Source organism: Desmodus rotundus, chromosome 2 (genome assembly GCF_022682495.2).
Source record: "Desmodus rotundus isolate HL8 chromosome 2, HLdesRot8A.1, whole genome shotgun sequence".
NCBI classification, from domain to species: domain Eukaryota; kingdom Metazoa; phylum Chordata; class Mammalia; order Chiroptera; family Phyllostomidae; genus Desmodus; species Desmodus rotundus.
Window position 1 is genome coordinate 185,209,881 of NC_071388.1, and position 25,962 is coordinate 185,235,842.

The 25,962-nt window shown below is 48.0% G+C and overlaps 1 protein-coding gene across 4 annotated transcripts in view; it reads left to right on the forward strand.

Moving 5' to 3' along the window:
- Positions 1-25,962, forward strand: part of NRP2 (neuropilin 2) — a 120,596-nt gene that overhangs the window by 12,189 nt on the left and 82,445 nt on the right. For all 4 annotated transcript variants that reach the window (XM_024563796.3, XM_024563797.3, XM_024563801.3 and 1 more), the window contains exons 2-3: positions 3,904-4,081; positions 22,574-22,755. In XM_024563796.3, the coding sequence (XP_024419564.2) occupies positions 3,904-4,081; positions 22,574-22,755 (360 nt within the window). The remainder of the gene's footprint in view (positions 1-3,903; positions 4,082-22,573; positions 22,756-25,962) is intronic.

A 25,962-nucleotide genomic window follows, 5' to 3' on the forward strand; every position in this document is an offset into this window, starting at 1 on the left:
ATGCCAGCAGGCTGTGGCCTGGTGTTGCCTGGTGTCGCCTGGTATCTCTGGCTGTTGTGATTCCGATCGTTTCCAAGTCCTCACTATAGTCAGGCTTCAGTTTTTAACAACTATTTTTGCCAAGTTGTGGCCATCCGGTGTTCCTTCAAAACAACTCCAGTTGACTTTCCTTAGAAGGCAGACCAGGTTTTTAAAAAGAGTTTCTCCCCCTCAATCCTTTCTAAAACTCAGATATTACTAGGAACCGGTGAGTTGTCTGAAATTGGGCTCTGTAGGAGGGTGACAGGGCCTGGCTCCCCAAGGTGCACTGGATGGTGCCCAGGCCCCCAGTAAAGCAGGGCACCTCAGAGAGTGAGGGGGGAGAGGGAAGAGGGAGGCAGGGGCAGAAGCAGAGAGAAGGAGAAGAATGTCAGAAATAATCTGACATTTTGCTCAGGCCGGGGTGGCTCAGTGGGTTGGGCTACGTCCAGCAAAGCAAAAGCTTGCCAGGTTGATTCCCAGTTAGGGCACATGCCTATGTTACAGGTTGCGGTGGGGGAGGTGGTATGAGAGGCAACCAATTGATGTCTCTCTCCCTTTTTCTCTCTCCCTCCCTTCCCTTCTCTCTAAAAAATAAATAAATAATTAACATTGTATATGTCAAATAAAAACCCCTAAGTAGTCATTATGGGGGTGGGGGGAATCAGACCTTTGTGACTTTAGAACATAATATTCCCTTTGTTTCAAATTACTTTTTGAAATTAAATGAATTTGGGGTACCATTGGTTAAAAACATGTAATTTTCAGGTGTACAGTTTTATAATACATCACTTTTATTTTGCATTGTGTGTTCACCACCCAAAGTCTAGTCTCCTTGTGTCTCCATGTATTTGAGCCCCTTTACCCTCTTCATCCTCTTCCCAACCCCCTCCCCCTCAGGTAAGCATCATACTGTTGGCCTCTGAGGTCTTTATCTGTCCTGACCTGGCCCATCTCAGATGTAGGAGAAAACTTTTCTGAACAGTTCAGGTCTGAGTTTGCCTGCTCCTCCTTGGGAAGTGAATTTGCCACAGGTGAAAGGTATTCACAAAATCTTTGGCAAAAGAAGTCCCTTGTCAACTCACCGAACAGGCTCAGTACCTCAAACTTCAACCTGGTCACCCTCCCTTCTGTGTATGCATATTGGCCTACAGGGCTTTGTCCTCGAGTTCTACCTCGAGTTCAACCTCCTTTTGGCCGGGGTGGGCTTGCGGAGACAGCAGAGAGAGCGTTCGCACTGCTCCCTTTGGAACACAGTGGAGGCCTCCAACGGGCCGGATGGTATAGCTCCTCAGAAGAAAGCCCAGGGCATTTCTCTCGGGCGCACGATTGTATTTTAGGAATGGGAGATCCCCAACCCTGGAAATGAAAGATCAATTATCAAAAGGAAGCATAGAAGGGATTGTATGTTTTCTTTACAATTTTTACTGATGGATTTCAAGAATTCAGCTTTCTCCAAGAAACAAAGAGATGGAAATTCTAGTATTTATCTTGATGGATCTGTGTCTGTGCAAACGATGTGTGATATTTTATGTGAGGTGTCAAAGTGTGTACAGGACTAAAGTGTTAATTTCTCATATGTGTGCGTACCCTATGTATGTGTGGTACCTGTGTGCATGTTTCTGAGTGTGAGTTTATAAGTGTTTGGTTATTGGAAGGGCCAACTACACACAAGCAAAGCAGATGTTTTAATGAGTTCTCAAATATTTTAATGAGTGCTTTGATTTTTCTCCAGATAAAGGAAAGACAGAAAAAAGAAGTGGGTTACTTGCTCCTTTTCGTTTGAGCCGAAGTCTTTACCAGCAGGAAAGGCAGACAGTCAGCTATGGGGCATACATGGTTGGAATGGGGAAGTGGTGACTCCTGGTGTGGATCAGAAATGAAACCTTCCTAGGAGGAAGTTTCCTGCCTTTCCTGCTGACCGTGTGTGCCTGCTGTAGTTGCTGAAAACTTAAACTTGGTGCGACAGGGGAATTGAGGGGGTGAAGTTCTTCTTTCTGTAGAAAAGTTCAGTAGAAAATTTCCTCTCCTGCTAGCTGGGTCACATAGCTGGTGATCTAAGTCCCCACACCTCTGCCTTCTCAGAGGGCCCCTCTAGGTCCTAGTTCACAGGCCTGAGCCAGGACCAAGGGCCACAGTTAAACTTGCTAAGAGATGTTAGGTGCCCGGTTTGGGTGAGTGGTGTGGGCACCTGGAAGGCCTGCAGGGACTGGAGGCAGAGGAAGCGGTGGCACCAGGCCTCACCGCTGGCCTCATCTTCATCTGGTCCCCCTGGGCTGGGGAGGGTACGGGGTCATTAGGAGATGGTGTCCCTGCGAGTCAGAGGAAATCGCCCGCTTTTGTTCTCCACCCAGTAGGAAATGGAACCTGCAGCCATTCAATTCTGGGCAGTTCAGCAGGGCACCGTTTGAGCTCTTGGAGGCGTGATGCCTGAAAGGCTACTTGTGCGGATGTGTGTCCCAACCACCACTGTGCAGCGTGCCCATCTTTTATGCATTTAAAGCCTGTCAGCCTCGTAATCGAAAGCAGAGCTCTGGAAGACAGTAATGCCAACAGGCAGGGGGAATAGTAAAGTGCACCTGTAGAGTTAAAAAATGCATGACCCTTTCCCTCAAAGAGTGAACACAGGAGAGAGACCCATCCTGTAAGGTGGCTGCTGAGCCCTAATACATAATTCACGGGCCCATGCTGCTCCATGCAGATGGCGATATTAAATCGTGATTGATGGTAAGAGGGGCGCAACTCTCCAAGAGGCTTCTGAATATTTCCAGGTCTCTTGTGTCTTCTTGTCCTCTGATCTACTATGGTATTAAGCAACCCCCACCCCCCATTTCCCAGGACCCCCTCCTGGGGATTGAAGAACTGCACTCCCAAATATATGCGATTCTTCAAATGTCATCACCCACCTTTTCTGCCTTTGAAGACTGCCCCTCTCCTCCTGGCACTCGGGAAGCAGTCTCCCCAGGCAGGCACTGAGGCACCATTGGGAAGAGTGGGGGTGGGGGCGCTGCTCCCCTGCAGCCAGCTGCCTTTCCAAGGGCTGGTTCCCGCTGGACAAAGCAGCAGCACACTCTGGTGGTGGTGACCAGGCAGGAGGGACAGTGGGCAGAAAGCATGGAAAACACAGAGCCGTCCACTCAGCACAAAGCACTCTTTGTCGAAACTCTGAGGTCAGAGTCAGTGGATTCTCCAATGCAGATTTTCCACTCTGTGTATAATGAAATAATAAATCAAATTTGTGGTGTATGTGGAATTAAGTGTTTGGGGGTTTTGCTTTTTCTTTCTTTCTTTAAAAAGAAAAAAAAAAAGACTGAAATCACCCTCCAGGGCCTGTTCTGGCCCAAAGCTGAAAATGCTTCCTCCGCATCACATGTAATTGTTACCAGGCTTGCTTGTGGGTCGGCACCACAAAACCGCTCTTGTCAGTTCCCGGAGCCGTTACTTCTGGCGGCCTGGGCTGGGCTGGGCTGGGCTGGGCTGGGCTGGGAGAGACCAGAGACCATGAAGGATTTATGATGTAAAGATAGAGATGAGAGGTTTGAACAAGGCGCAGAAGAAGATGAGCCAAGGCAGGGAGACAGGAAAAGGCTGGGAGGCATGTTATGTTTGTAGCTTTCTTATATTTTTTAATCCCAGAGCATGCGATTGGGAGTATTTATGACCATTTTCTGGAATATTTCATTTGGGGAGCGTGTGTGTGTGTGTGTGTGTGTGTGTGTGTGTTCAGTCTCGGAGTAGGGGGTCAATGAGCTGGTAATCTCTTCCACTGAATGAGTAAGCAGGTTAGTTTTCTGGACGGCCACTGTAGAGAAGAGAAACAGGGAGAGGGGAAAAAAATGCTGGAACATATTTGAAGTTCTTTGGGTTGTTTGCCTTCTCTTTCAGACTCACCCTGTGGAGGCCGTTTGAATTCCAAAGATGCTGGCTACATCACCTCCCCTGGTTACCCCCAGGACTACCCGTCCCACCAGAACTGCGAGTGGATTGTTTATGCCCCCGAACCCAACCAGAAGATTGTCCTCAACTTCAACCCTCACTTTGAAATCGAGAAGCATGATTGCAAGTAAGCACCACCCTGCCCGAGGCACATCCATGAGACAGAATCCCACCAGCCCCTTAGGATCCTCCCCCACCCCACCGCACCCCACCCACTGCTGCGGCAGCCCAAGGCCACACCCCTAACACCAGGCCCTGCTAAACAGAGCTGGATCTCACCCAAGGTGGCATTCTCTTTCGGGGGAAATAAAGGCCTAGTTGGTCCCCTCGGATCAAGGAAAGACCCTTCCTGAGTGAATTGTGTAAAGAATAGCATCCTATCTTCAAAAGTTGGCAGTGAGGAGAATTCCCCGTGGGAGCAGAGCCGGGGGACGGATTACAAAAACTCCAGCTCTTAACGGTGGGATTTGCCTCCCCCTTGGAGATCTCCCCGTTTCCACTGCTGCTACCACATGTAGGAACCCCACCAGCTTCCTTAATAAAATAGTAGCCAAATCCCCAAGTGGAAACTTCCTCTGCATCCAGCCGGGGAGGATCAGGCTGTTATTTTACAAAGCGGCAGCTGCTCTCCTGACAGTTAAAAATCTGAGTCCTCACCGGTAGATCTAAGATTTGCATTGATTCTTGGTATCTGTGCTGGGCAGGTTAGAGTCCCAAAGCTGGATTTATCTAACAAACACTCTTCTAATTGCTTTATAAGTATCAATCCATTCAATTCTCACAACGGCCCTGGGAAATTGGGGTCATGACTACCTCCATTTTGCCGATGAGAAAAACCAAAGCCCAGAGCACTTCAGTCCCTCACCCGAGGTGACTCAGCTGGTCTCACAACACCAGCTCTGTCACTGTGGAAGTGTGTGGCTTAGGAGACACCACGTGGACATTCTGCCATCTCTGAGCGCTTCAGCAATCCCTCGTCAACACTCAGGGCCCTATAAAGTAAGGTGAGGGGGCAGGCAGCATTGCCATGTCGAGAATGTGCTTTGTACCATCTAGTGGGCTCTGTCTTACAGTATTTGGTCATTGAAACAACAGGGAGAGTTTTCTGGACAGGAAAGAATGTGCAGGCGATCCTGTCCCGCTCCAGGTGAGCTCCTACAATGTGCCGCTGCTCCGATGGGCGTTCCGTGCCCCCTTATGATTACTAAATAGGCTGAGCCGTTCTTGTGGCCAAGGCACTGCAAGTACTAAAACATTAATGAAGGGGCCAGCTGGTGGGGAAGGCAGAGGACACAGGCCTAGGTCCAGCCAGCGCTGCATAGAGGAGACAGGACCCCCTGTAACCAGTGCTGGCCTGCAAAGCTGTGAATCAATGTCATTGTTATCCTCTGTTTTCACCTGCAATACCTAACGTTTTCCCCCCACAAGAGGTAGTCTCTGCTGGAAACCCAAGGGTTTCCTGGACAGCTGCCTCATGTGACAGAGTCATAAGATGGAGTTTCTAATCGCAGATTATCTCTTGACACAGGGTAACGCGTCAGTTCCTCTTTTGTCTAAGTTAGATGCACACCCTGGGATGCGTTTGCACAGACTCTCAGGGCTGCCCATCCCCTGCCAGTGAACTTCACCAAGAATTTCTGTTAGAAGAGCTTCTTTATAAGGTGTTTTTTCTCTTGGGGCCTCTGGCATGGCTGCAGAAGGTTGGCACAAACTGAAGCGTAATGCACGGAGAGCTTGGGTCTGAGCTCAGAGAAATTTGACTAAGCACCTCTCTCGACTGAGGGCCAAATTCTGCTATGCTTATGCCAGCAAATCTCCCAGGGAAATTGCGAAGAGGTCGTCTTATGTATATTCATAGTGGCAGAGGGAGAAGGCGTGGCTTTGGAAAGGAAAACTCAGGAGCTAGTGAGCCTGGCTTTACACATGTTTTGAAGTGTGAAAGGCCAGGAAGACAGGCTCCGGTCCTGTTTGGGGCTGCAGGGTATCCCTTCCCCTTACAGGACTCAGTTCCAGGGACGCGGAGAACTCAGATTGCTGAAGGGTCTTGTAGAGGAGGGACAAAGTAGTTTCATGCCTGGGTTAGAGGAGGGGAAGCAGGCCAGTGACAGGTTATCTTCTGGCTTATCATCTTCACTAAGTAGCTTCCTGTTTTTCTTCGTACTCCCCCATTCAATGCTTCTCGCTTGAACCAGAAAGGTCAGGAAGGTCAGAAAAAAAATCTTTCTGGGGTCTCTCTCTTCCAGTGCCAAATTGTCAGAAAGGGTCTGTTGGGGTCAAGCCCCTGCTACTTAACCTCGTCCTTCATTCTCTCTCCCTCCCCTGTTTCCCCTCCACTCCCCATTTCTCTCTCATCCTGATTAATTTTTGTATTTAGAAAGACACATCCGGTTCTCCCAACCTCTCACTCTGCAAGGTATTTTTAACATTCGACCCTGGCTATTTGCATTCAGAATAAATAGGCTTCTCCCCCGCCCCGCAATGCCTTGTTCACTTCCTTGTGAAAGGAACAATTAATCTAATTGAAGTCCTGGAAGTTCCGTCTTGTACCTCCTCTCGTTCCCTCTCTCATTTCTGTTCCAAGGGAGCTCCTGGGTCTGGAAAGCACTCACTATCAAAGGAAATTAGCCTCCTTTCTCCTTTCATTTCGGGTGCATGTTTCGAATTGGATTTGGCTCTCGAAGCCCATGGAGTGGTTGCTTACCAAGAGAAAACGGCCTGAACCACCCTTCTGTTGAGAGAACACAGCAGTAACACCCCTGCAAAAAGGGAAATGAGTAAGACAGTCAGACCATCAGCCAGCCCCTTGTGTTTTCCCTCTTCTTCCTCTGCAGGATGAACTGCAGAGATTTGCCCCCAGGACCTGGGAACGGCCCCTGGTTGGGGGTGGTTGTCCTGGCCAGTGCAGCTGGCACTCTGTGCCTTGAAATCAGCCACCAAAGGTCTAGAGCAGTGATTGTCAACCTTTTTATCTCGTGGTACACATAAACTAATTACCAAAATTCTGCAGTACCTCCAAAAATATATTTTTGCCATCTGACAAAAAAATAGCTATCATTTTGATTCATTCACACCAGATGGCTATTGCAATGTTGGCTGTTGTCACTTTCTTTATTTGACAACCTAAGCCTTAGATTGGTTTGAGGAAAAGAGGTCAGTGCCCCTGACTAAATAGTCAGGTATCACATGCTTTAAAAATTCTTACAGCACACCAGTTGAAAATTGCTGGTCTAGGCCATCACTGAACAAACCCCAGATGAGACCTTTTCCCTTAATCGCACTGGCTGCCTGGGAACTTTCACTCACAAGCCTCAGCCTGCCTGAGTCAGTGCCCTGTGGCTGTTCTCGGGAATCCAAACTCCAACATCCTCAGGCTGCTCTGGAGCCTAGTCACCTGCTGTGGGCAGAAACCAGAGGGTTCTGTGGCCCTGACAGGTTGGTGTGGCCCAGGGACAACAACGCAGGACTCGGGGCCATCTGAGCAAACAGGGAGAAGCCACCTCATTTCATGTGGTGGGAAGAGGCTCCTGCTTCTTGCCTTGGACTTGAGTCATTGGCCAATAGGCTGAACGCATGTGTTTTAGAAGCATATGCACACAAAATCGAGTATTTTCCCACTTCTAACATCTAAAATTTATGCATTTTGTAAACCAGCCACCTCGGGTGAGACACAGCTTATTCCTGAGTCCCTCTCACACAGGCAGGGTGTCCTAGCCCAAGCCAGAGGCTCCACCACCGAAGCCAACGTTGAGAAAGCCTGGGTCCTTTCAAGAATTGGTCATTTCCTTGAGGTGAGGGGGGTGAGGGTGGATATAAGAGGGATAAATGGTAATAGAAAACACAATTTTAAAAAAATATTTTAAAAAAGAATTGGACAATTTTTTTTAAATATAAAAAAAAGAATTTGGGGTATCTTGAAAAATGACAAAAACCATTAAAAATTCTTGAAAGAATGTTTCTTGGGCTAAAAACCCACACAGAGGTCTACACTAAAGACTTTATGTGTGTTTCCCACTCAACAATGTGTGACTTACCGCGGGGCATTGCAGAATAACGCTCCACCCAGGTGAAATTGCCAGGTATCGAAACATACCCCTTTAAAGTTCCAAAAATTCTTCCTAAAAAGTTTACGTGCTTAAGGGCCTCCTGAAGCATGTGCCACACTTCCCTGTTTTCTAAGACAAAGGAAAGTCAACTTTTTTTCCGTGATTCAGGCTTCTAATTCTAAACTTCATCTTTTGGGATAGCCTGGCTGGGATACATCATATTGGATCAGGTAGATTCAGAGTTGAATTTCTGTTAACCTTTTAAACCTACCAGGCTTCAGTTTCCCTATCTACAAAACTGTGATTATAATAATAATTAGTTGTTAATGTAGATGCACAATAAATTAGCAACTATGTTAGCATCTTTATGTTTGGTCACGGGGATGTTTGGGACTCTTTTCAGTCAATACTCTTGCTGTTACTTCTTGTTATGAGTAGCCTGTCTCCTGGGGCCTTCTTCTTCTGGCCTGTTTTTACTCTTTTAGAATGGGTATGAATTTTGCTTCAGGAAGTCTTGCTGTCTATCACAGCGCTTTTCAACTGGTGCGTTGCAAGAGGCATGCCAGGTGTGCCGCAAGAATTTTTTAAACATGCAGTACCTGACTATTTAGTCAGAGGCACTGACCTCTTTGCCTTAGATTGTCAAAGTGAAAAAATGACAACAGCCAACACAATGATAGCCATTCGGTGTGAATGAATAAAAATTATACCCTTTTTTGTCAGATAGGCAAAAACTGTGTTTTCTGGTGTGCTGCAGAATTTCGGTAGTTAGTTTATGTGTGCCATGAGATAAAAAGGCTGAAAATCGTTAGCCTATCGGGAAGTTTCGGTCCTGAGGTCAGCTTTTGCCCGGAGCCAGAGTACCTGCTTCGCTCCATCTGCTAAACTCACCGCAGACGTGCAGAGCCCTGGGCATTAACTGAGCTGCTCATGATCATTTCTTCTGCAACTATCCCTCCCCCTCACCCCCAGGCTCTGGATATTTGCAGTTTGGGCTATTTGGCCTCTAGCCAAGTGTCCTGGATGGACAAGTTGCTCCTGTCTTCACTGACAGCCAGAGGAGAATTCAAAATTCCAGAAGACGTTTCGCTTTGTCCCCAAATAGGGGATGATATCTTAGAAAGGCAGCAGTTGATAAATTGACTACTGTAAACAGAGGAAACAGATCAGACCTCAATAATCTGGCCCCTCCCCACCCGGCCAACATTGATTTCCTGTGCTCAGTAAACACTCTTCGACTTTAGTCAAACAGCCAAACCTGCGTGAGACCCTGTGAGTGCCCAGTGCTCCGACTGTCCTCACCTTCCCCTCTACAGTGTCCAGCCGCACACGCCCTCCTTCTTCCCCGTGGTTTCCTGCATCCCTCCAGGTCCCTCTGATGGATCCCCAACTCCGAACTCAGAGCATTGCAGATCACCCTGATTTGCTTGCTTGCCTTTGGCTCATGCGTGGTTACCTTGTGTTCTGAGCATGTGAATTCTCTAAGGGCATGGACCCCATATTTCATGTCTGTATCCCCAGGGCAGGTGTGTGCAGGTGATTGTGTTAGTGCTGTTTTACATTTGAGATGCCAGGACGTGGGTCAGCGTGACATGAACCTGCACTGCAAAGGGGACAGAGCTGTCTTCTGTACTTGTCCATCTTGTGATGTGACATAATGACAGCACGCGGATCAGACACAGGCTGTGGACGTCTCCAAGCTCTCTGTGGTTTGGTCTCTCACCCACAAAGTGTCAGTAGGCCGACCATTCACTCATTCATCCAAAACTAGGTTGTAAGGGCCTGTGATGTGCCAAGCATGCTAATAGCATTGGAAACCCAGCGATGAGTAAATTGTACTCTCTGCCCTCATGGAACTTAGAGTTTGGGAGGAGGGAGCAAGTAAAAACATATAGTAACTGATGATAAAGCTGCCACATGCGGAGTATCACCTAAGCACTTGACATCATTTCATTTGATTCTTGCAAAAAAAAACCCCAACAAACCCATGAAGTCATTGTTACTCTTTCCATTGTATATAGATGGAGAAACTTGGGCCCAAAGAAGTTAAGCAACTGACCCAAGTGGCATAGAAGGGTTTGAAAGCTGGAAGGCTCTACTTTGCAACCTGTGTTCTTTACTTCTATGCTCTACTGCCTGTCCCTACACTGTGCATTCTAACTGGGAATATGATGTGGACATGTTATGGGAACCCACAGCACTGAGATCCAGCCTAGGCTGGGTAGATCAGGGAAGGCTCCCTGGAGGAGGTGATGCCTGTCCTGATCCTGAGAAGTTAACCAGGCAAAGGAGGAGTGTGTATGGCTGGTGGCCTGGGCAAAGAGCAGCATGTCAGGACAAGGAGGGGAGAGAGTTTAATGACTTTGGGAACCACAGTAATTGAAGGGCCATTCTTATGACTTACTGATACAAACCTCTTCTTGGAAAAGAGGTGACTGAGTGTTACTGTTTATTTATTTTCTGGCCAGGCAACTTCCACCATCTCAGAGAAGGGGTGTGGTCAGGAAGCAGGAAAGACTGAGGTTATAGGGATACTCCACTGCCCCCATCCTCCCTGGCCAGAGTCTCTGGTCTCATATCCTACGTCCAGGAACCCTAGTTTAATGCCTGAAACTGGGGTGGCCTGCGAGATTCCTGCTAACACTTTGGATTAGGCTTTGCTGGTCAGTGTACTCCTACACAGGACCGCCTCTGAACACACGGCTCTTTCCTATAAATAGATGGCAGGAGGCCACATCGTCCAGCTGGAGGTGTCCGCCTGAGTCTCTAGAAATCAAAGCAGAAGTGAGAGTTCTCTGTGGTTCAGGAGGGTGTCTTGCACTCAGGAGAGACCCTCAGGTTACTCATACATAACGTTACTCCAGAATTACTACTGCCCGCCCAACCACAGAAATATTCGGACTCCCCCGCAGGAACCATGAGCAGCAATGCTTTTTTGTATTGCAACAACCCCACTAATAACAGAAACAGACCCCCCTCCAGGTATGTGGTGCAATAAAGGGGAACAGTCCTGCTGACTCAGGCTCAGCTGGCAGCTGACCCCATGCTCACCAGCCTTGACCAAGGACTCCACCCAGCAACTTAGCTCACTGAAGAAGTGAGGAAAAACACCACAGAATTATTCTCCTCCTCCTACCAAGGTTAGAGAGCAGTTGGGACAACTGTTATTTTTGGCCGTTTGTTTTTAAACAGGCGATGTTGCAACCACAACCCTCCACATGCAAGCTTCGGTGAGGACGTCCTTCTTTACAATGCACTTTGTCTTCTGATTGAGAAAAACCACTTGAGATTTTCTAATACACAATCCCACTAGTTCTGCCTCGCAGCCCGGGCACTTTCTCTCAACCCAGCGGTCCCAGAAGGCCTGCATCTCACCCCATGTAACTCCATGTAATTCTCCCATCTAATTACACCGGGTGAGAGTGTCTTCAGAAATTCAGTGGGAGCTCTGGGTGTGGAGGGGATAAGGAGGAAGAGGAAATTGACCAAGTAAAGATACTGGATTTTTCTGAAAAGGGATTTGTGTGTTTTCCTGTAGTCATGAGTCCTACAGGGAGGGGGAGGGGGAGAATATATATATTCTCTTGTGTCCTTTTCAGTGGCAAGGGGGCTTGAAACCTTTGGATTAAGAGAAACTCAACAGATAATTTAATTCCATCCTTCTGCTTCTGCCTGGATAAATCATCTTAGGGAAAAAATACATCAGCTGCCCTTGTCTTTCCTTCTAGAAAAGAGCTTTCATAATTGTCCTTCATTAGGAGACATAGTGCCTCACAACTCATCTACGCTGATTGCAGAGGAGACGGAGAAAAATCCCTGAAAAATGTTAGCTGGCTCAAAATAAAATTTGAAAGAAAGAAATGTGAATTGGGCTCAGGTTTGAGAGGGCAGGAAAGCATGATAAAGGAAACTCCACAGGATTTTTTAATGTTTTTTTCCACCTTTGTAGCCGACCATCTTGGCAGTCTACGTGCAGTCTTCTGCTCTGCCGCCCTATATGTGTGTAGGTGGTGTGGAGGGACTGTCCGGCAACAACAGCAGATGTTTACTGCACTCTCAGCAGGTGTCAGACGCTGCTACACCGAGAACGTCCCATGTTTTACTTCAACAGCACACCTATGGGTCTGATACTACCAGTATTCCCATTTAACAGATGGGGCTACCGAGGCCTTGAGACACAACACAGGTAGTAACGGTAGGACTGGGCTGTGAAGCCCGCCTCCCAAAGCTGCCTTCGTACATCTGTGCTCGTGTACCTAGAGCTGTCATCTGCTGTCCCAATGCTTAGGGAGTTGGGGACTCTCTGATTTCCTTAGCCATTCTTGACAAGTCTTTGCCTTTTCTCTTTTTTCCTTCCTTTTCTTTGCCTCTTCCTGCCATGTAGTCACCTCCGGATGCCAGAAGGGCAGTCAAGGGGAGAGAGAGAGCTTTCTGTCTTTATACTGACTCTGTCAATAGGCTCCGTCTGCCTCCCTGTCACCCACCTCCTACTCCCCTGGTCTCCTCCAGCCCCCCTCACCATCCTCTTCACATTCCCTGCCATCCCCCCACCACCTCACTCTCCATCTGGGATCCGAAGATGTGAGGTGAGGGCTAGTAATAGCGTGTCAGCGGAAGTAATTGATTCCTCACACGGAGAGAATTCTCCTGCCTTGGGTGTCAGTGGAGCTGAACCAGAGTCTTGGAGGGGTGAGCAAGACATGGAAACAGTCCATGGCTGGGCTGTCAGGACGCAGCCAGACACACCAGAGAGCGAGCAAGAGGGAAATGGTGGAACAAATCATTGTTTTATTGGGGGGGGGACAGAGTAAATAATATTTCAGCCTAGGAATCGACAGTTCGAAAGAGATGGTTGAGTGCTGGGAGCTGAAGGAATCCTGATGCAGGTTTTAATGGAAGAGTTTTTCTTTGTCTCAAGGCAGGAGGGTTCGTCCCGCCCGCCCACCCCCTTCTCCCATTATCATCATTATTATCATTAAAATAATTACCGTAACAATTACAGTTGATGAGACCTCAGGTTTATAGAGCACCTTTCATCTAAAAGTTCAAAGTGATTTGTCTGTGTGGCATCCCTTTGAGAGTGGTAGGAGGGTAAAGTAGTAGTATTTTTTTGGTCTTATCTGCTGGGAAACTGAGGTCCAAGGAGATACAGGGTGAAGGCCAAGCCCATGGCAGGCTGCTGGGTTAAGTGCTGGGGTACTGACTCCTCTTCTGGGGCTCCTGGGGGGTCTCTACTGCCTACCAGGGCCCTTCCCCTCCAGCGGCCGGCCGGCCAGCCAGCAGTTCTGTGCAAAAAGCAAACAGCACATGGGGCTGTGGGATAAATGTCCTTCAGGATCTGACTCACAATGTTCCCATCCTTCGAGGAGACTTCCTGCAATCTGGTTCCCTTTCTTGTAGAAGCTGGTGTCCTTTCTAGACATAATTTCCTTCTGGTCTTATGGAGCCCCCAGCCAAGATCCCCCAACATTCCAGAACATCTGTGGCTTCCACCCATAACGAATGCCTATCAGTTCTTCCCTTCGCAGAGGGAGCGCTTTAACACACACCGCTTTAGCACAGCCAGGACTGCACTTGCTCCAAGCACAGACACGGTGCCTGCAGAACGCAGCCACCGAAGAAATCACACTTAGCGAGTTGCCGTTTCACAGGCGGAAGAAGTTCCAGCTGACTGGGCACTGAGTGCTATATTCAGAATCTCCATCCTGGCGTGGCGGCAGCCCCTTCCTGCTCGGACAGTAGTGCAGGCCCACCATCCCACACCTTCCCACACTCGGTGCTTGGGGCTTTCTGCACAGCAATGACATCTTGGCCCCTGGAGCCAGGAGAGGCTCAGAGCTCTGTAACCTGAAGCTCTGAGAGAATGAAATACCAGGACAGCCCAGCACACCTGCCACCTACTCCCCAGTCGTCCCCTGCTTAGATTTCCGCATGGCACATTTTTCAGACAGGTTTCATATTTTCCAAGTTTTGTTAGGGAGCCTGGATGCCAGCAAAAAGGGGGTAGAAAAATGATGGGGAACCTGAATTCCTGGAAAACCATAAAGGACTTTTCTGAGGCCATGACTGATTCCCCTGTGCCCAGCACACCTCGCTCCCAGCAGGCACTCACTTTTCGGACAGACGGGCAGGTCCAGATTTGCTGTCACAATTAGACCCTCTGGGAGCCAGGGTTAGTGAACACCTGTCCCAGAGGGAACCCTTCACCTGGCCAAGTGCAGGGATGCTCTCAGCACCCAGGCCCGGAGTGACGGGCTCTGATTTCCCTCAGTGGGAAGCAGTCACTTTCTGTCCCTTTCTGGTCAGCCCCAAGAAGCATAGAGTCATGACCCCTGTTCCCATTTATGAGGCGAGGCAAACCGAGGCGTGCAAGTCTGATTGACCCGGGCTAGCTAGAACAAGGTAGGGAGTCTCTGGCCCTGCTGGCGTTCACCTTCAGGTCCAAGCGCCAGCCTGCTGGTGAATGGGCATAAACCGTGGGCTCTGGCATCCTCAGAAAATGAGTGTGCTAACCGCAGAGGGCGAGGCTTCTATAGACGTGTACAGCAGACAGGAGAAAGGCCCAGCTGTCACCTGAACACAGCCTACCCCAAAGCACCGTTTGCCTAGGAAGTCATTTCTTATGTAAGCAAACGCATCCCATCCAAGCTGGCCTCCAGGAGCTGAGCAGGTCTGCGGCCATACAGCCTCAGGAATGCGCAGTGCTGGGGAGCCAGGGCTGTTGGGGGACGGGGGCTCAGCCAGAGGGTCAGAGGAGAGGTGGTGGAGGCTTTGTTGTGTGCCCTCAATTCTCTGAAAGTTCATCTGCTGTGACACTTATCAGACACCCCGTCTGCAGCAGCCTCCTTCCTCACGTTCTTGGCAGCCTGCTCCGTCAGGAACAATGAGATCGGTGGGGCCCTCTCCATCATCCCAGGCCTCCTGCGGAAAAACGACCAGCAATTATAAATAGATGGTATTTGTAATTTCCAGAGTCTTGCCTTCAAGGTTTTGGGGAATAATCCATGCAGTTTGTTTTGGATTATTCTCTTCGTATCCTTCCTTTGACGGGTGGTCAGATTTCCTCCCTTCTCCAGAGCTACGGTGACCCTGGCTGGGAGGGGATTGTGAATCAGCTCAAAATATCAGAGACTTGGGGTGGGAAGAAATGAAGGAAGAAAATGGAACTGCAAGTGGCCACTATTAAAACAAACAACTGGCAGCACGGCAAATACACAAATAAATGTAGAGTCTTGGCACTGTTTGAGCCCTTGAAGTAAGAGCACAAATGATAGTAATAAGTTAGATAACTAAAAAACAATAATAGCAGCAGCAGGAGCAATCACAACTGACACCTACTTATTGAGTACCAGTATGTCCCAGGCACGGTGCTGAGCTGCCCCTGTGCATTAACTCACCAAAGTGAGGAAAGTTGTGTACCTTGCTGTTTAGGACCTGGCCAGTCGGGGCACGGGAGGGTCTGAACCCAGCCTGGCGAGCTCGTTCCAGAGCCTGGGCTCAGAAGCACGAGAACGAATTGAAATGAAATTTCAGAAACTCAAGTGATTGAAGTACTGTTGATGGATTTGTACAGGAGGAGGCTTTTTGGAAACCACCCCCGCCCCCTGCCAGCACCCAGGTTGTGGGGCATTGATGAGATTCTCTAACTATGGTTTTTCATTGCATCGTCGCGTGTTTGGTTTCCAAAGCATCATGTGGAAGTGACTGTCCTCTCTCCCAAGTCTACCATCCTGCTTCGCAGAACACAGGTAATAATAAAAATAGCCAGTGTTTCCCAGGCACGTTCTAGGCATCCAGCATTAGGCTGGGCCTGTAGGTCTCTTTGCAATCCTTCCACCAGTCCCACAAGGTGGGGACTGTTATCACTTCCGTTTTATAAACGGAGAAACTGAGACTCGGAAGACCACGCATTGCCCACAGTCACGCCATCGGTGGGAGCCAGCGAGGAGATGGGTCTGTCTGCAAAGCCCGTGTAGCACGCCTCCCAGAGTACACACACCCTTACACATAAATATGTCTCTGTGTAAGAGTAATTTAAGATTTGTCTTGTTACAGGCCCCCTTTCTACACACAAACACACAACCTTTCTGCACGTGATTATAGGGGTCCCCAACCCACTGGAACTCACCTGTGGCCCCCACTGAAATCCATGGGCTCACGATGGTGTGCTCTACATCATGCTTTCAGTGCTTATAAATACACAGGGTACTATTTTCTCACTCAATAGGCCATATGTTTCCATATGGGTATATATGTGCATAGAAAAATACTTCACTTACAACAATTAATATGCTATCCCATCTGAATGCTTACATGCTAGATTTCTACGGGGCGAGACTTGAAACCATGAATTCCATATCTGCTCACTGCTTCTATTGGTGATTTGTTTAAACAAAGCCCAGAGGACTTTGTTTAAACAAAATAGCTAAATAAAAAGACCAAGCAGTTTCTTCACCTCTGGTACCGTCTACTATTCTTGTGCTTCAGCAATCTGGCATTCCCTCTGCTCTCAGATATTCCTTCAACAACGAGGCGAAGGGACAGAGGCGAAGTCTATGTGCCCTGGAGTGAGACTGCCTGGGTTCAAAGCCTGCCTCTGACCATTTCTCATCATGTGACCCTGGTCAGGCCACTTAACCTCTCTGAGCCTCAGTATCAGCACCTGCAAATGGATGGTAATTGGCACAGGGCATGGTGTGCACTAAATGAGGATTGAATGAAGCAGTATCTAAACTGAGGGCCTAATGCATAGTAAGTGCTCAGTAAATGGGAGCTCATCCCATCGAAACGCCAGCTTCTTATCAAATGGGTGGTGGCAGTGAAAGGGAGAATATTCAAGGAAATGAAATTTGCTTCTTAAATAACCCCTACCTGATAGCAAGCTGATTTCTCCCTAAAGGCTGGATGTCCCTACGGACCCTGAGAATCAGGAGGCCTGACTTTGGGCCTGAAGCGACCAGAGACTTCAGCATTGTGCAGACCTGCCTGGGGCAGCTGCTTCTTTGGGAAGATGCAGATGACGGGTCTTGTCCTCCTATTGCCCCCGCAGGTTTTAATGTAAGGATTAATAAGACAGTGTCTGTGGATGTCTTTGAGCTTCCTGGAAGAAAGGCACTCCAGGAGGTGATAAATTCTCTGGCCTGGATAATCTACTCATGAAATATGGAACTTTGAACAAGTGAGAAAAATCTCAGATCGCTATGACAGCATTTTAATTAGAGCTGATTTGTTTGCCGCTAATAGTGAAAATGCTGTCAGCATGATTTGAGACGTTTCTTCCACTCAAAATGTTCTATTGCGTGTTTTTGAGGCACAAGGCAACATTTGGGTTTCCAGATACAACCAGAATAGCTCAGTGAGCATGTGGGAACACAGAGGCAAACAGTGTAAAATGGACCAAACTTACTAAATTCCTTGGAAAGTGTCATCACAGAGTTCACGGGTGACGCCAGCCTCGAGTCCTTGGTTCATTTGTTCACTCAAGAGTGAGTGAGTGAGTCCTCCTGTGTGTGCTGTGCCAAACAAGTATCACAAACCCAGCCGTGAAAAGGCAAGGCCCTTGCCCTCCTGGTGCCAACTATCCAGTGCAGGACACCGATTCTAAACAAAGGAATAAGTGTATTGACAAGGCCTTCACAGGTGATGCTAACAGGATAAAGGCAATAAGAGGGGGGCGTTGTGGAGAATAAGGGCATGCCATCTGAAAAAGGGGGGTCAGGGCAGATTTCTCTGCGGAGGTAACGTTTGCACTTGGAAGAAGGAGAAGGTCTCAGCCAATAGAAAAAGCTGACAGTATTGTAGGCAGAGGAAGAGCAAGTGCAAAGGCCTAGAGGCTGAAAAAAGCATGTCACAGAATCAAATGTGATGTCTTAAATGTTTCAGGATACAAATAACATGACAGGAGACATCACCTGGTTGTTAAATGTTATGGCTTCAGGACGTGGGTGGGTCCAGGTGTTCTGATGTGTAGACCGATACCCCAGAGGATGGGCACAGTGCTGTTCCTCAGAGCCCCCAAGTGCTCACCTGTGATACGGAAATGCCCTCACACAGGTAGACTCTGGAAGGGGCGACAGCATCCTATGAGAAGGACCTCAGCGCGGTGAGTCTTCCTGCACAGGCTTGGTCAGCCAGCCTTTCCCGCTGCGAGGTGTCGGGTGTGGACACATTCATGGAGAGCGGAAAGCCTCTTTTCACGTTTGCCTAGTGATGAGAGGAGGCGATGAGACTGTTGCTTTTCCATATCTCTCCCGTGGATTCCGAAAATTAATTCCACTGTCAAGATCCCCACGCCCCAGATGTGGGTTTCAGGAGAGAAACTAAGACTTTGAAGTCCAGAAAGAAAAGAACAGAAAGCGTTCTCTGGACAAATGCTCAAACTGTAGGTGTCAGAATCTGTGAGGAGAAAAGTAAAGAAGGTACCTGGGGAGCCATTTTAGAGACAAAAAAAAAGGAACAAGCAGTAGAGAGGGCTGGCTACTTCAGCCTAAGAAAGTAAATAAATAAAATGCTAAAAGGTAGCATTAAAGCTTTGAAAGGCATGTTTTCACTTGAAGGGGACTGTGAATAACGAAATGTGAACACGATAATTCCTGTGTCCGTTAGCTGGTCTGTGTGCCTTTCCAGAAGATGAATGATGGTATTCTAAAAGGTACAGCTCTTCCGGTTACCCTACTGGACTGTTGGGGTAGGGGGTGAGCCCTGAGTTTGTGCCCCAGCTTGCTTTACCAAGCAAACGCTGCATCTCAGGTGCTAGAAGCAGAGCCATATTTACTCCAAGGCCACAAACTTCCCAAGCTTCTGCGAGCTTTCCCAGATGAACACAACAACACTGAAATTTCTGAGATTTACTCCAGCTGTGGCAAATCCCTAATAAAAATTTCCCCCAATGAGTCAGCCACACAGGAGGTAAATGAGACATTCTGCGTGAAGTCAGCACGTCGTTTGGAGTGTGCCTGGTCTACAAAAAGCCCAGCCAGAGCCCTTGTGGGTAATGGGCTTGTCCACAAGGCAGGGCCGGACAAGCCCTGGCGGGAGGGGGGATTTTACCACCAAACGAAAACTCTAGGTAGTTTTCCCCTGAAAGCAAACCTGATAGGAAAAACCAGCTTTTCTAAGAAGTGCAAGTAAGGGCTGATTATTTGCTTTACAAAAGGATTCACCGGAGGGGTCCTTTAAATAACAAGCTCAGAGAGAAAATTTATAGTAACAACTGATTTATATGAAAATATTTTTCAAAAGTGTTCTTCACCCTGTGTATATGTGGACATGCAGGGAAGTATTTGTAGCGCCAGCAGCACACAGAAGGGTGTGGGGCCGGGTGTCCTTTGAGGACATTGAGGCCAGCCCCTAGCTGCGGCGTCTGTTGGGCGGCCCTGCCCCCGGGCCGATGCTGCTAATCCCCTCAGGTGCTCCAGGGATCATCAGGCAGTCCAGGTGACACCCTCCCACCTCCGGTGAAAGAGCCAGTGAGATGTCAGGGCCTCTCTGTCCTTCCTAGAGAAGTTGGCACCACCAAGACTGGAGCTATCTTGTGGTCTTTGCTTTTAAGTGCCCATTGGGCTAGGCCCTGCAGCTGGCACTACCCCAGGTGCCTCCAGGGTCTCTCTGGGTCCTCACGGCCAGTCTGAGAGATGGATGGCAGTGGTGGTGGTGACGCTGATACTCACGCTTTCACCTGCCAAGCCTTGAAAGCTGGGTTATTTTTCCCAGTTCTTCGACTTTGAAAAACACTCTTAATGAAAGCGGTTTGACTTTATACACTTGTAGCTTATTAGAGAAATGTAGGCTTATTGTAAACAATACAGATAATAGAAGAGAACAAAGAAGAAAGTAAAAATTATCAATTATGCCGCCACGCATATATCTCCCCACTGTTAAAATTTTAGTATGCACTCTTCTAGACTTTATTCTGTATATGTATGTGAGGAAATATATATACACAAACAGTGTTTTTGTATATATATTAGTTTTATAAAAATAAAACTAATTTTATTAGTAGTTTTAAAAATATCTACTTTTTTCAACTTAATATATCATGAACATTTTTTCCATAAAAACAAAGAATATATGCCTACAGCACGATTTATTATAGCAGCAGAGTATTCCATTTTATCCATATATGGAAACTAATTTACCTGTCTTCCGTCGTCGGGCATTCAGACTCGATGCTGTTTATAAACAAAGCATCTTTTCACTTTTTATATGCTTCTTAGAGGTTGCACAGTTGTCTGATTATTTTCCTAGGGGAAATTCCTGGCAGTGGGACTGCTGGAGTAAAGGGTATGTACATATTAACTTTTTTTCACCTTTTTGCCAAGATGCCCTCCAAAATGTTTGAACAGATGTGCGTTCCTGCTTGCACGGCAGCTCTCCTCGCTCGCTCTGTCTCTCGGGGAAAGCCGCCGCTGCTCCGGGCTCAGCCTCTTCGCCTCTATCGTGGGTGTGAGGAGAACAGGTCACAGTTAACACCTGTTAAGCGCACCCTAACTACCAGGCTGTGCACTGACACTATATATAGACTATGTTGGTCTTTACATCTCACAACAACCCTAGGAGAAAAGTTCAGATATCCCTCTTTTACTTTTATTTTCCCCATTTCTGAGGCCCTGAAAGGTTAGGCGATTTGCCCAAGGGCCCCTAGTTAATAAGGCTGAGCTGGGGTCCAAACTGGGCTGTGTCACTTCTGGGATGGGAACGGGAGGTGGGGGGTGGGGCGGGGCCTCTTGCTTTCTGGGCCCTGCCTTTGCTAATCCAGGTGAACCAGGTAATATCTGCATAAGGCATCCACGTGGCTTCTCCACCGCAGTGCACGCTGCGCTGGAGGGACATCACCATTACTCAGCTGGGAGTGACTGGGCAGCAGTCCTGCCTCAGTATAGAAATAGTAAGAAGGGATTTTCCAGAAGGTTTGGGGAATTTCCTTTGAGAACAAACTAAGTGTCTTTTCACTTTTATTTTGGAAGTGAGGAAGCATGTTGTTCGAAGTCAGCACCATCTCCCCCACTGAAATCTCAGACCCACACAGATTTCTCCACCCCCTACTGCCTCTCTCAATCTGCCGCCATCTCTCCAGAGCTTTTGGGGGAAGCCCTGCCGTCGTCTGCCCCAGACTCTCGCCAACTTCTGTGATTCTTTTCACTGCAGGATTCCAGGTCTCTGGGATCAATGAATGAACTAACCCTGGTCCACACCTTGTACTTCCTTCACAGGCCTGCTTATTTGGAAGTAGCTGAGCAAACTGAAATAGGGCTCCCAGGGGCTGGAGTGAGGCCTCCGGCTACTCCGGCCCAAACAAGCCACTTCTGCAGGCAGCCAGCCCCCTCAGACCCTGTGGGTGTGGCAGGCACATGCCAGGATGGGAAGCCTTTCCAGACCCTCTTTTTAACCAAAAGAAAGAGATTTCTTCCATTTTGTTTTAACAGGTTGATACAAAATAAATAAACAGTAGGGAGATGGACAGTTTTCCATAAATAACGGTATAGCGACCAGCAACTGGAAGAGAGCTAGTGAGGACATTTCCCACCTGAGCAGTTGGGAGCCCAGAGAAGGAGTGCAGACAGGGTGCCGTGCACACTGGCAGAGCACATATGGAGGCTGAACATGTGTGTCTGTACAGATGAAATGGCGCCGTCCCACGAGCCTAGGTACAGGTGTCTTTGAGGTGTCCTTCCCCACCCAGGGCCAGTTTGATTCTGTTTGAAATGAGCTCAGGCCTTGGTGGTATAGGAGGGCGGCAGCTCCGCCTCTTGCTGGGCCTCAGAGTGATGTGCTCAGAGATGCTGGTCTCTGGGGACTCACCCCCTGCGTTGGGAGAAAGGTTTCTATTGCCTTGTCTAATACAATGCTGATTCCTTTTTAAAATGTGTTGTTAATGAGACATGGCTGATGTGAACTTCGCAGTCATCTTGGGGAGGGAGGTGGCCCATGTGTGAGGAGTCTTTGCCATTAATAATTAAAAACAGGATAGAAGAGGGGATGACCCAGGAGAAAACTGGAACATGGGGGAGGGAGCAGGAAAATAAAAATATCTCTGACATATCGCCAGCGTGCCTGGCCTGGTGCCTAGCACCTTACCTGTGTTTTTCTCACTCCATCTCTAGCCCAACCCTCTGAAGTGGCTATTTTTATCCTCGACTTATAGATGAAGAAATGGATGCTCAAATGGGTAAAAGCAACTTGCAGTGATACAAAGCTAAGAAGAAAAGACCAACATTCAGAGAGATCATAATGGAAATAAAAATGGTGCTACGGAAGGAACAAAGAAATTGTTTGCGGGGTTTTTTTTTTTTGAGATAGTTGATAGTATGATATTATTGCTCTTATGTAGGCAAGAGACAAGGCCTTAAAAACCTAGCCACCGGTTCTTTCTGTGGCTTTAGTAAACCAATGAAATTTCCTATATCTGTGTTGGACAGTCTGCAAGCAAACATAGTGGCCTTGGTGTAGCAATCTGAAACACCTGTGTGTCTAGAAATGGAGGGTGAGCCCGGGAGCCAGAATAAGACAAAGGGTCCTTTTCATCTCTACTTAAAATGAGCTTTTCTCACGTGCCCCTTGATGCCATCTTCACCCAGGTATGACTTCATTGAGATTCGAGATGGAGACAGTGAATCCGCAGACCTCCTGGGAAAGCACTGTGGGAACATCGCTCCACCTACCATCATCTCCTCAGGCTCCGTTCTCTATATCAAGTTCACCTCCGACTACGCCCGGCAGGGTGCAGGCTTCTCCCTGCGCTACGAGATCTTCAAGACAGGTCAGTGTGGTCGTGGGTGGAAAGCCAGGAGCGGGGCATCTATGAGAAGATGGAATACTGCCATCTGTGTCTGGCCATGAGGCACAGTATATGGGAGCTGTGTAATGTTTTGTGCTCACAGACAAGTTGATGGAGGGAGGAGCAGTTCAAGGCGAAACTGGAGACAGCCCAAGATGAAAATACAGTTGAAATTATCATCCAACTTGAGGGGGTGAGCTGCAGGGTTAGTGCTGGGTGCTGCCTGATGGGCTGACAAGCACTGTTTGTGGCACTGATAGAGTAGGGGCACCGACTAAATAGAAAACCACTTTTGAAGAGCATCTGATTTTTGTGTTTTTAAAAAATCACAATAATCTTCATGGGAAAAAGCAAAACTTGGTTGAACTTCCTGCTAATTACTTTATGGTTTAATGTGGCCTTTATTTAGAATTACATGGAGCAGGAGGACATAATCTTTTTAGTGTTAGGAGTCTAAAGATTTCACCATGACCTGCCCCCTCCCACTGGGGTCATGCAGTAGCTTGATATGACTCCTAGAAATTCCGCCTTGCTGATCCATTTTACCACTTCTACCCTTGAATGTCAATGGCCCACTTGCTAAATGCCAATGAAGCTGACCCTCTGAAAAGCAATTAAAAAGATAGGAGAAAAAGAGGCAGAGAACACTTCACGTCAAGTTGACTGCTTGCTTTCCCTTAGCTTGCCCTTCGATTATCTTAGGCCCTGAGAACATGGGCTAGTGCTTATTTCCATAACTGGGTAGAGCCAACTTTCATCCACAAAACGCTGGCTCAGCTCCTACACTTAAGCATTCTATGCAGTGTGCCCTTCCCTCCGGTAGGTGAGCTCATTTTCTTGAGGCCAAGTGAAACTCATTCTCCAACTCCCCCTTCTCCCTCAGCCCGCTCTTCTACCCCAGAGGCTCCCACCCCATCTATCGAGTGTGTTCTCCTCTCCAGCCTGAGTTTGGCAACTTGTGGTTGGAGCCTGGTGAAAGGGAAGGCCTTGTCATCCAGAGGCCCAAGTCCGGCGCCTATTGAGTTCAGTGTGAGGGGAGCTATTCATATATATTTTCTTTTTCGTTAAACGGTTCTTGAAAGGAAGTGGTAGCTGCTGAAAGCACTTTTTATATCCACTCTGTCTAAATATTTGTCGGATTTGTCTGCCTGAGAACAAGAGCGTAGAGTCCGATGAAGGGGCGGGGCCGGGGGAACTGTATCCAGCCAGAGTGGGAGCTGGACTCTCCCAACAAGGTCCATCTGCTGTGAGTCATCCTGCTCCTGGCTCCATGAGGTCGCAGGGACTGACAATCTGTGTCCAGTGGCCAGGGACTGGTGGGAGGCTCCTGAAGAGCTGGATCAACATTCCCTGGAGTCCTGTTTGAGAATCAGATCACAGATGAAACTCTCATTGTACCATTTTCTGCTGGGGAGCAGCGGGGAGAGAGAGGAGGAAAGGAATGAAAGAGTGTTTGCCTTCTTCTCGTGAGCCAGACAGGTGTGTAACCCCTGAGCACAGAACAGATGCACACTAGATGTTGTTGGATGATTACATGTGAATAGATATGCAGATTGAAAGAAAAACTATAGTGTGAGGCACAATGAGTAAGCGCTAAGTAAAGGTGTGACTGACATGCTATAGTTAGGAAAACGAGGGCCCCATCGGGCGGCGTGGCAAGTGGAGAATCTGGGACGTCTATTAGAGAGCAAAGTCCCCAGTGCTAAAGCTGTCACTCAGCTCTACTGCACTGACCAGGGAAGGAAAACAGCTCCGAGCAAGGCCTTCCAGGGAGCTGGCCGCGGGAAGTCAGACACGATGGGCAGGGCCACTCAACCTCACCTCTGGTGTATGTCACAAGGCGGCTGCCACATGCTCCAGAAAGCCACAGGAAAAGTGAACGTTAATTCTATCCACCATGCAAATGACAGATAGAAGGGATGGTATTAAAAGATGAAACACCCAAGAAGGTATTATAACTCAGCATTGCTGTTTTGAGGACAGAGTGAAGTAGGATTTCGAATGAGGCAGCAATCTGCGGACCTACTAGAAAAAACAGTGCCAGCCAGGAGAGGTGGTCTGGGTGTGGAGAAATGGGGCGGCCTGCCTGAAGGACTGGCATTGTCTGTACAGGAAGAAGAAGGAGGTTACTGCAGTGGGAGGCATCTCCCGCCAACAGCAGCCACCTCTAGGGGGTGTGAGAAAGAAGGCGAGAGCCCAGTGGTTTCCTCAGGGCCACGCTAACCTGCCATTCCAAAGAGCATACACGTGCAGGGATGCAAAATTCAACATTCTTCCAGGTGCCACGTCCTGCCCCCACTGTTGGAGCCTTGAGAGAAAATACACCATTTGCATCATCTGCAGAACATGAAAGAAATGCACAAACAGCCTAACGAAATCCAAATAAACACAGCTATGTTTGCCGGTCAGATTCATAGAGAAAGAAGGGGGAACCGTAAACACAGATACGCAAATAACCACACAGAGGGCTCTGGAAGCCTTCGACAGCACATTGCTTTGGCAAGACTTTGCTCCAAATTACTGACAGACATAAACCCACAACTTGCGTACAGACAGGGGACATGTCTCTGGAGCGGGAAGTTCATGTCTGCCCTGAATGAAGTGGTTTATAAACGAGTCTATATGTTACCAGACTGCCCCCATATAAAAGGGTAAATCAAAACAACTCACAAACTTAAAGGCTCTCAAATCACCAAATCATGAGCAGAACGGAGAAAGGAATTTTAAAGTAACTTAAAATGTAACGTTGGAGACTGAGTCACTGGAAAACGTAGGGTTGTTTAGTTTGTTGGTTTTCTGATGCTCCTCGGACCAAAGTTCAAGAGCAAGTTTCTTTCCTGGTGCTCCGTGACACTTTGGGAACTGAAATTTCCGGGGTCATTCACAGACAGAGAAAACCTGGAGGGACCCACTCCCGACTGCCAGAATTAAAGAACTGTATTCACATCTGTGATCGGGCCAAGCTCAGCTTCAGATAAACCCACCATGCTTTAAATAGCTCTATACATACAGATTCTTCTTTCCCTTGCAGGGTTGGTGTAAAGTTTATAGTGAAAAACATGGAGTAGACATTTTTCACACCAGGGTCCTTTGGTACGAAATCATTCACTATAGCCGAAATCCCCCAGCTTCCATGGGCAGTCTCAGCACTGAGTGAACTTGAGTATTTGTTGACTGAGCTATTTTTTT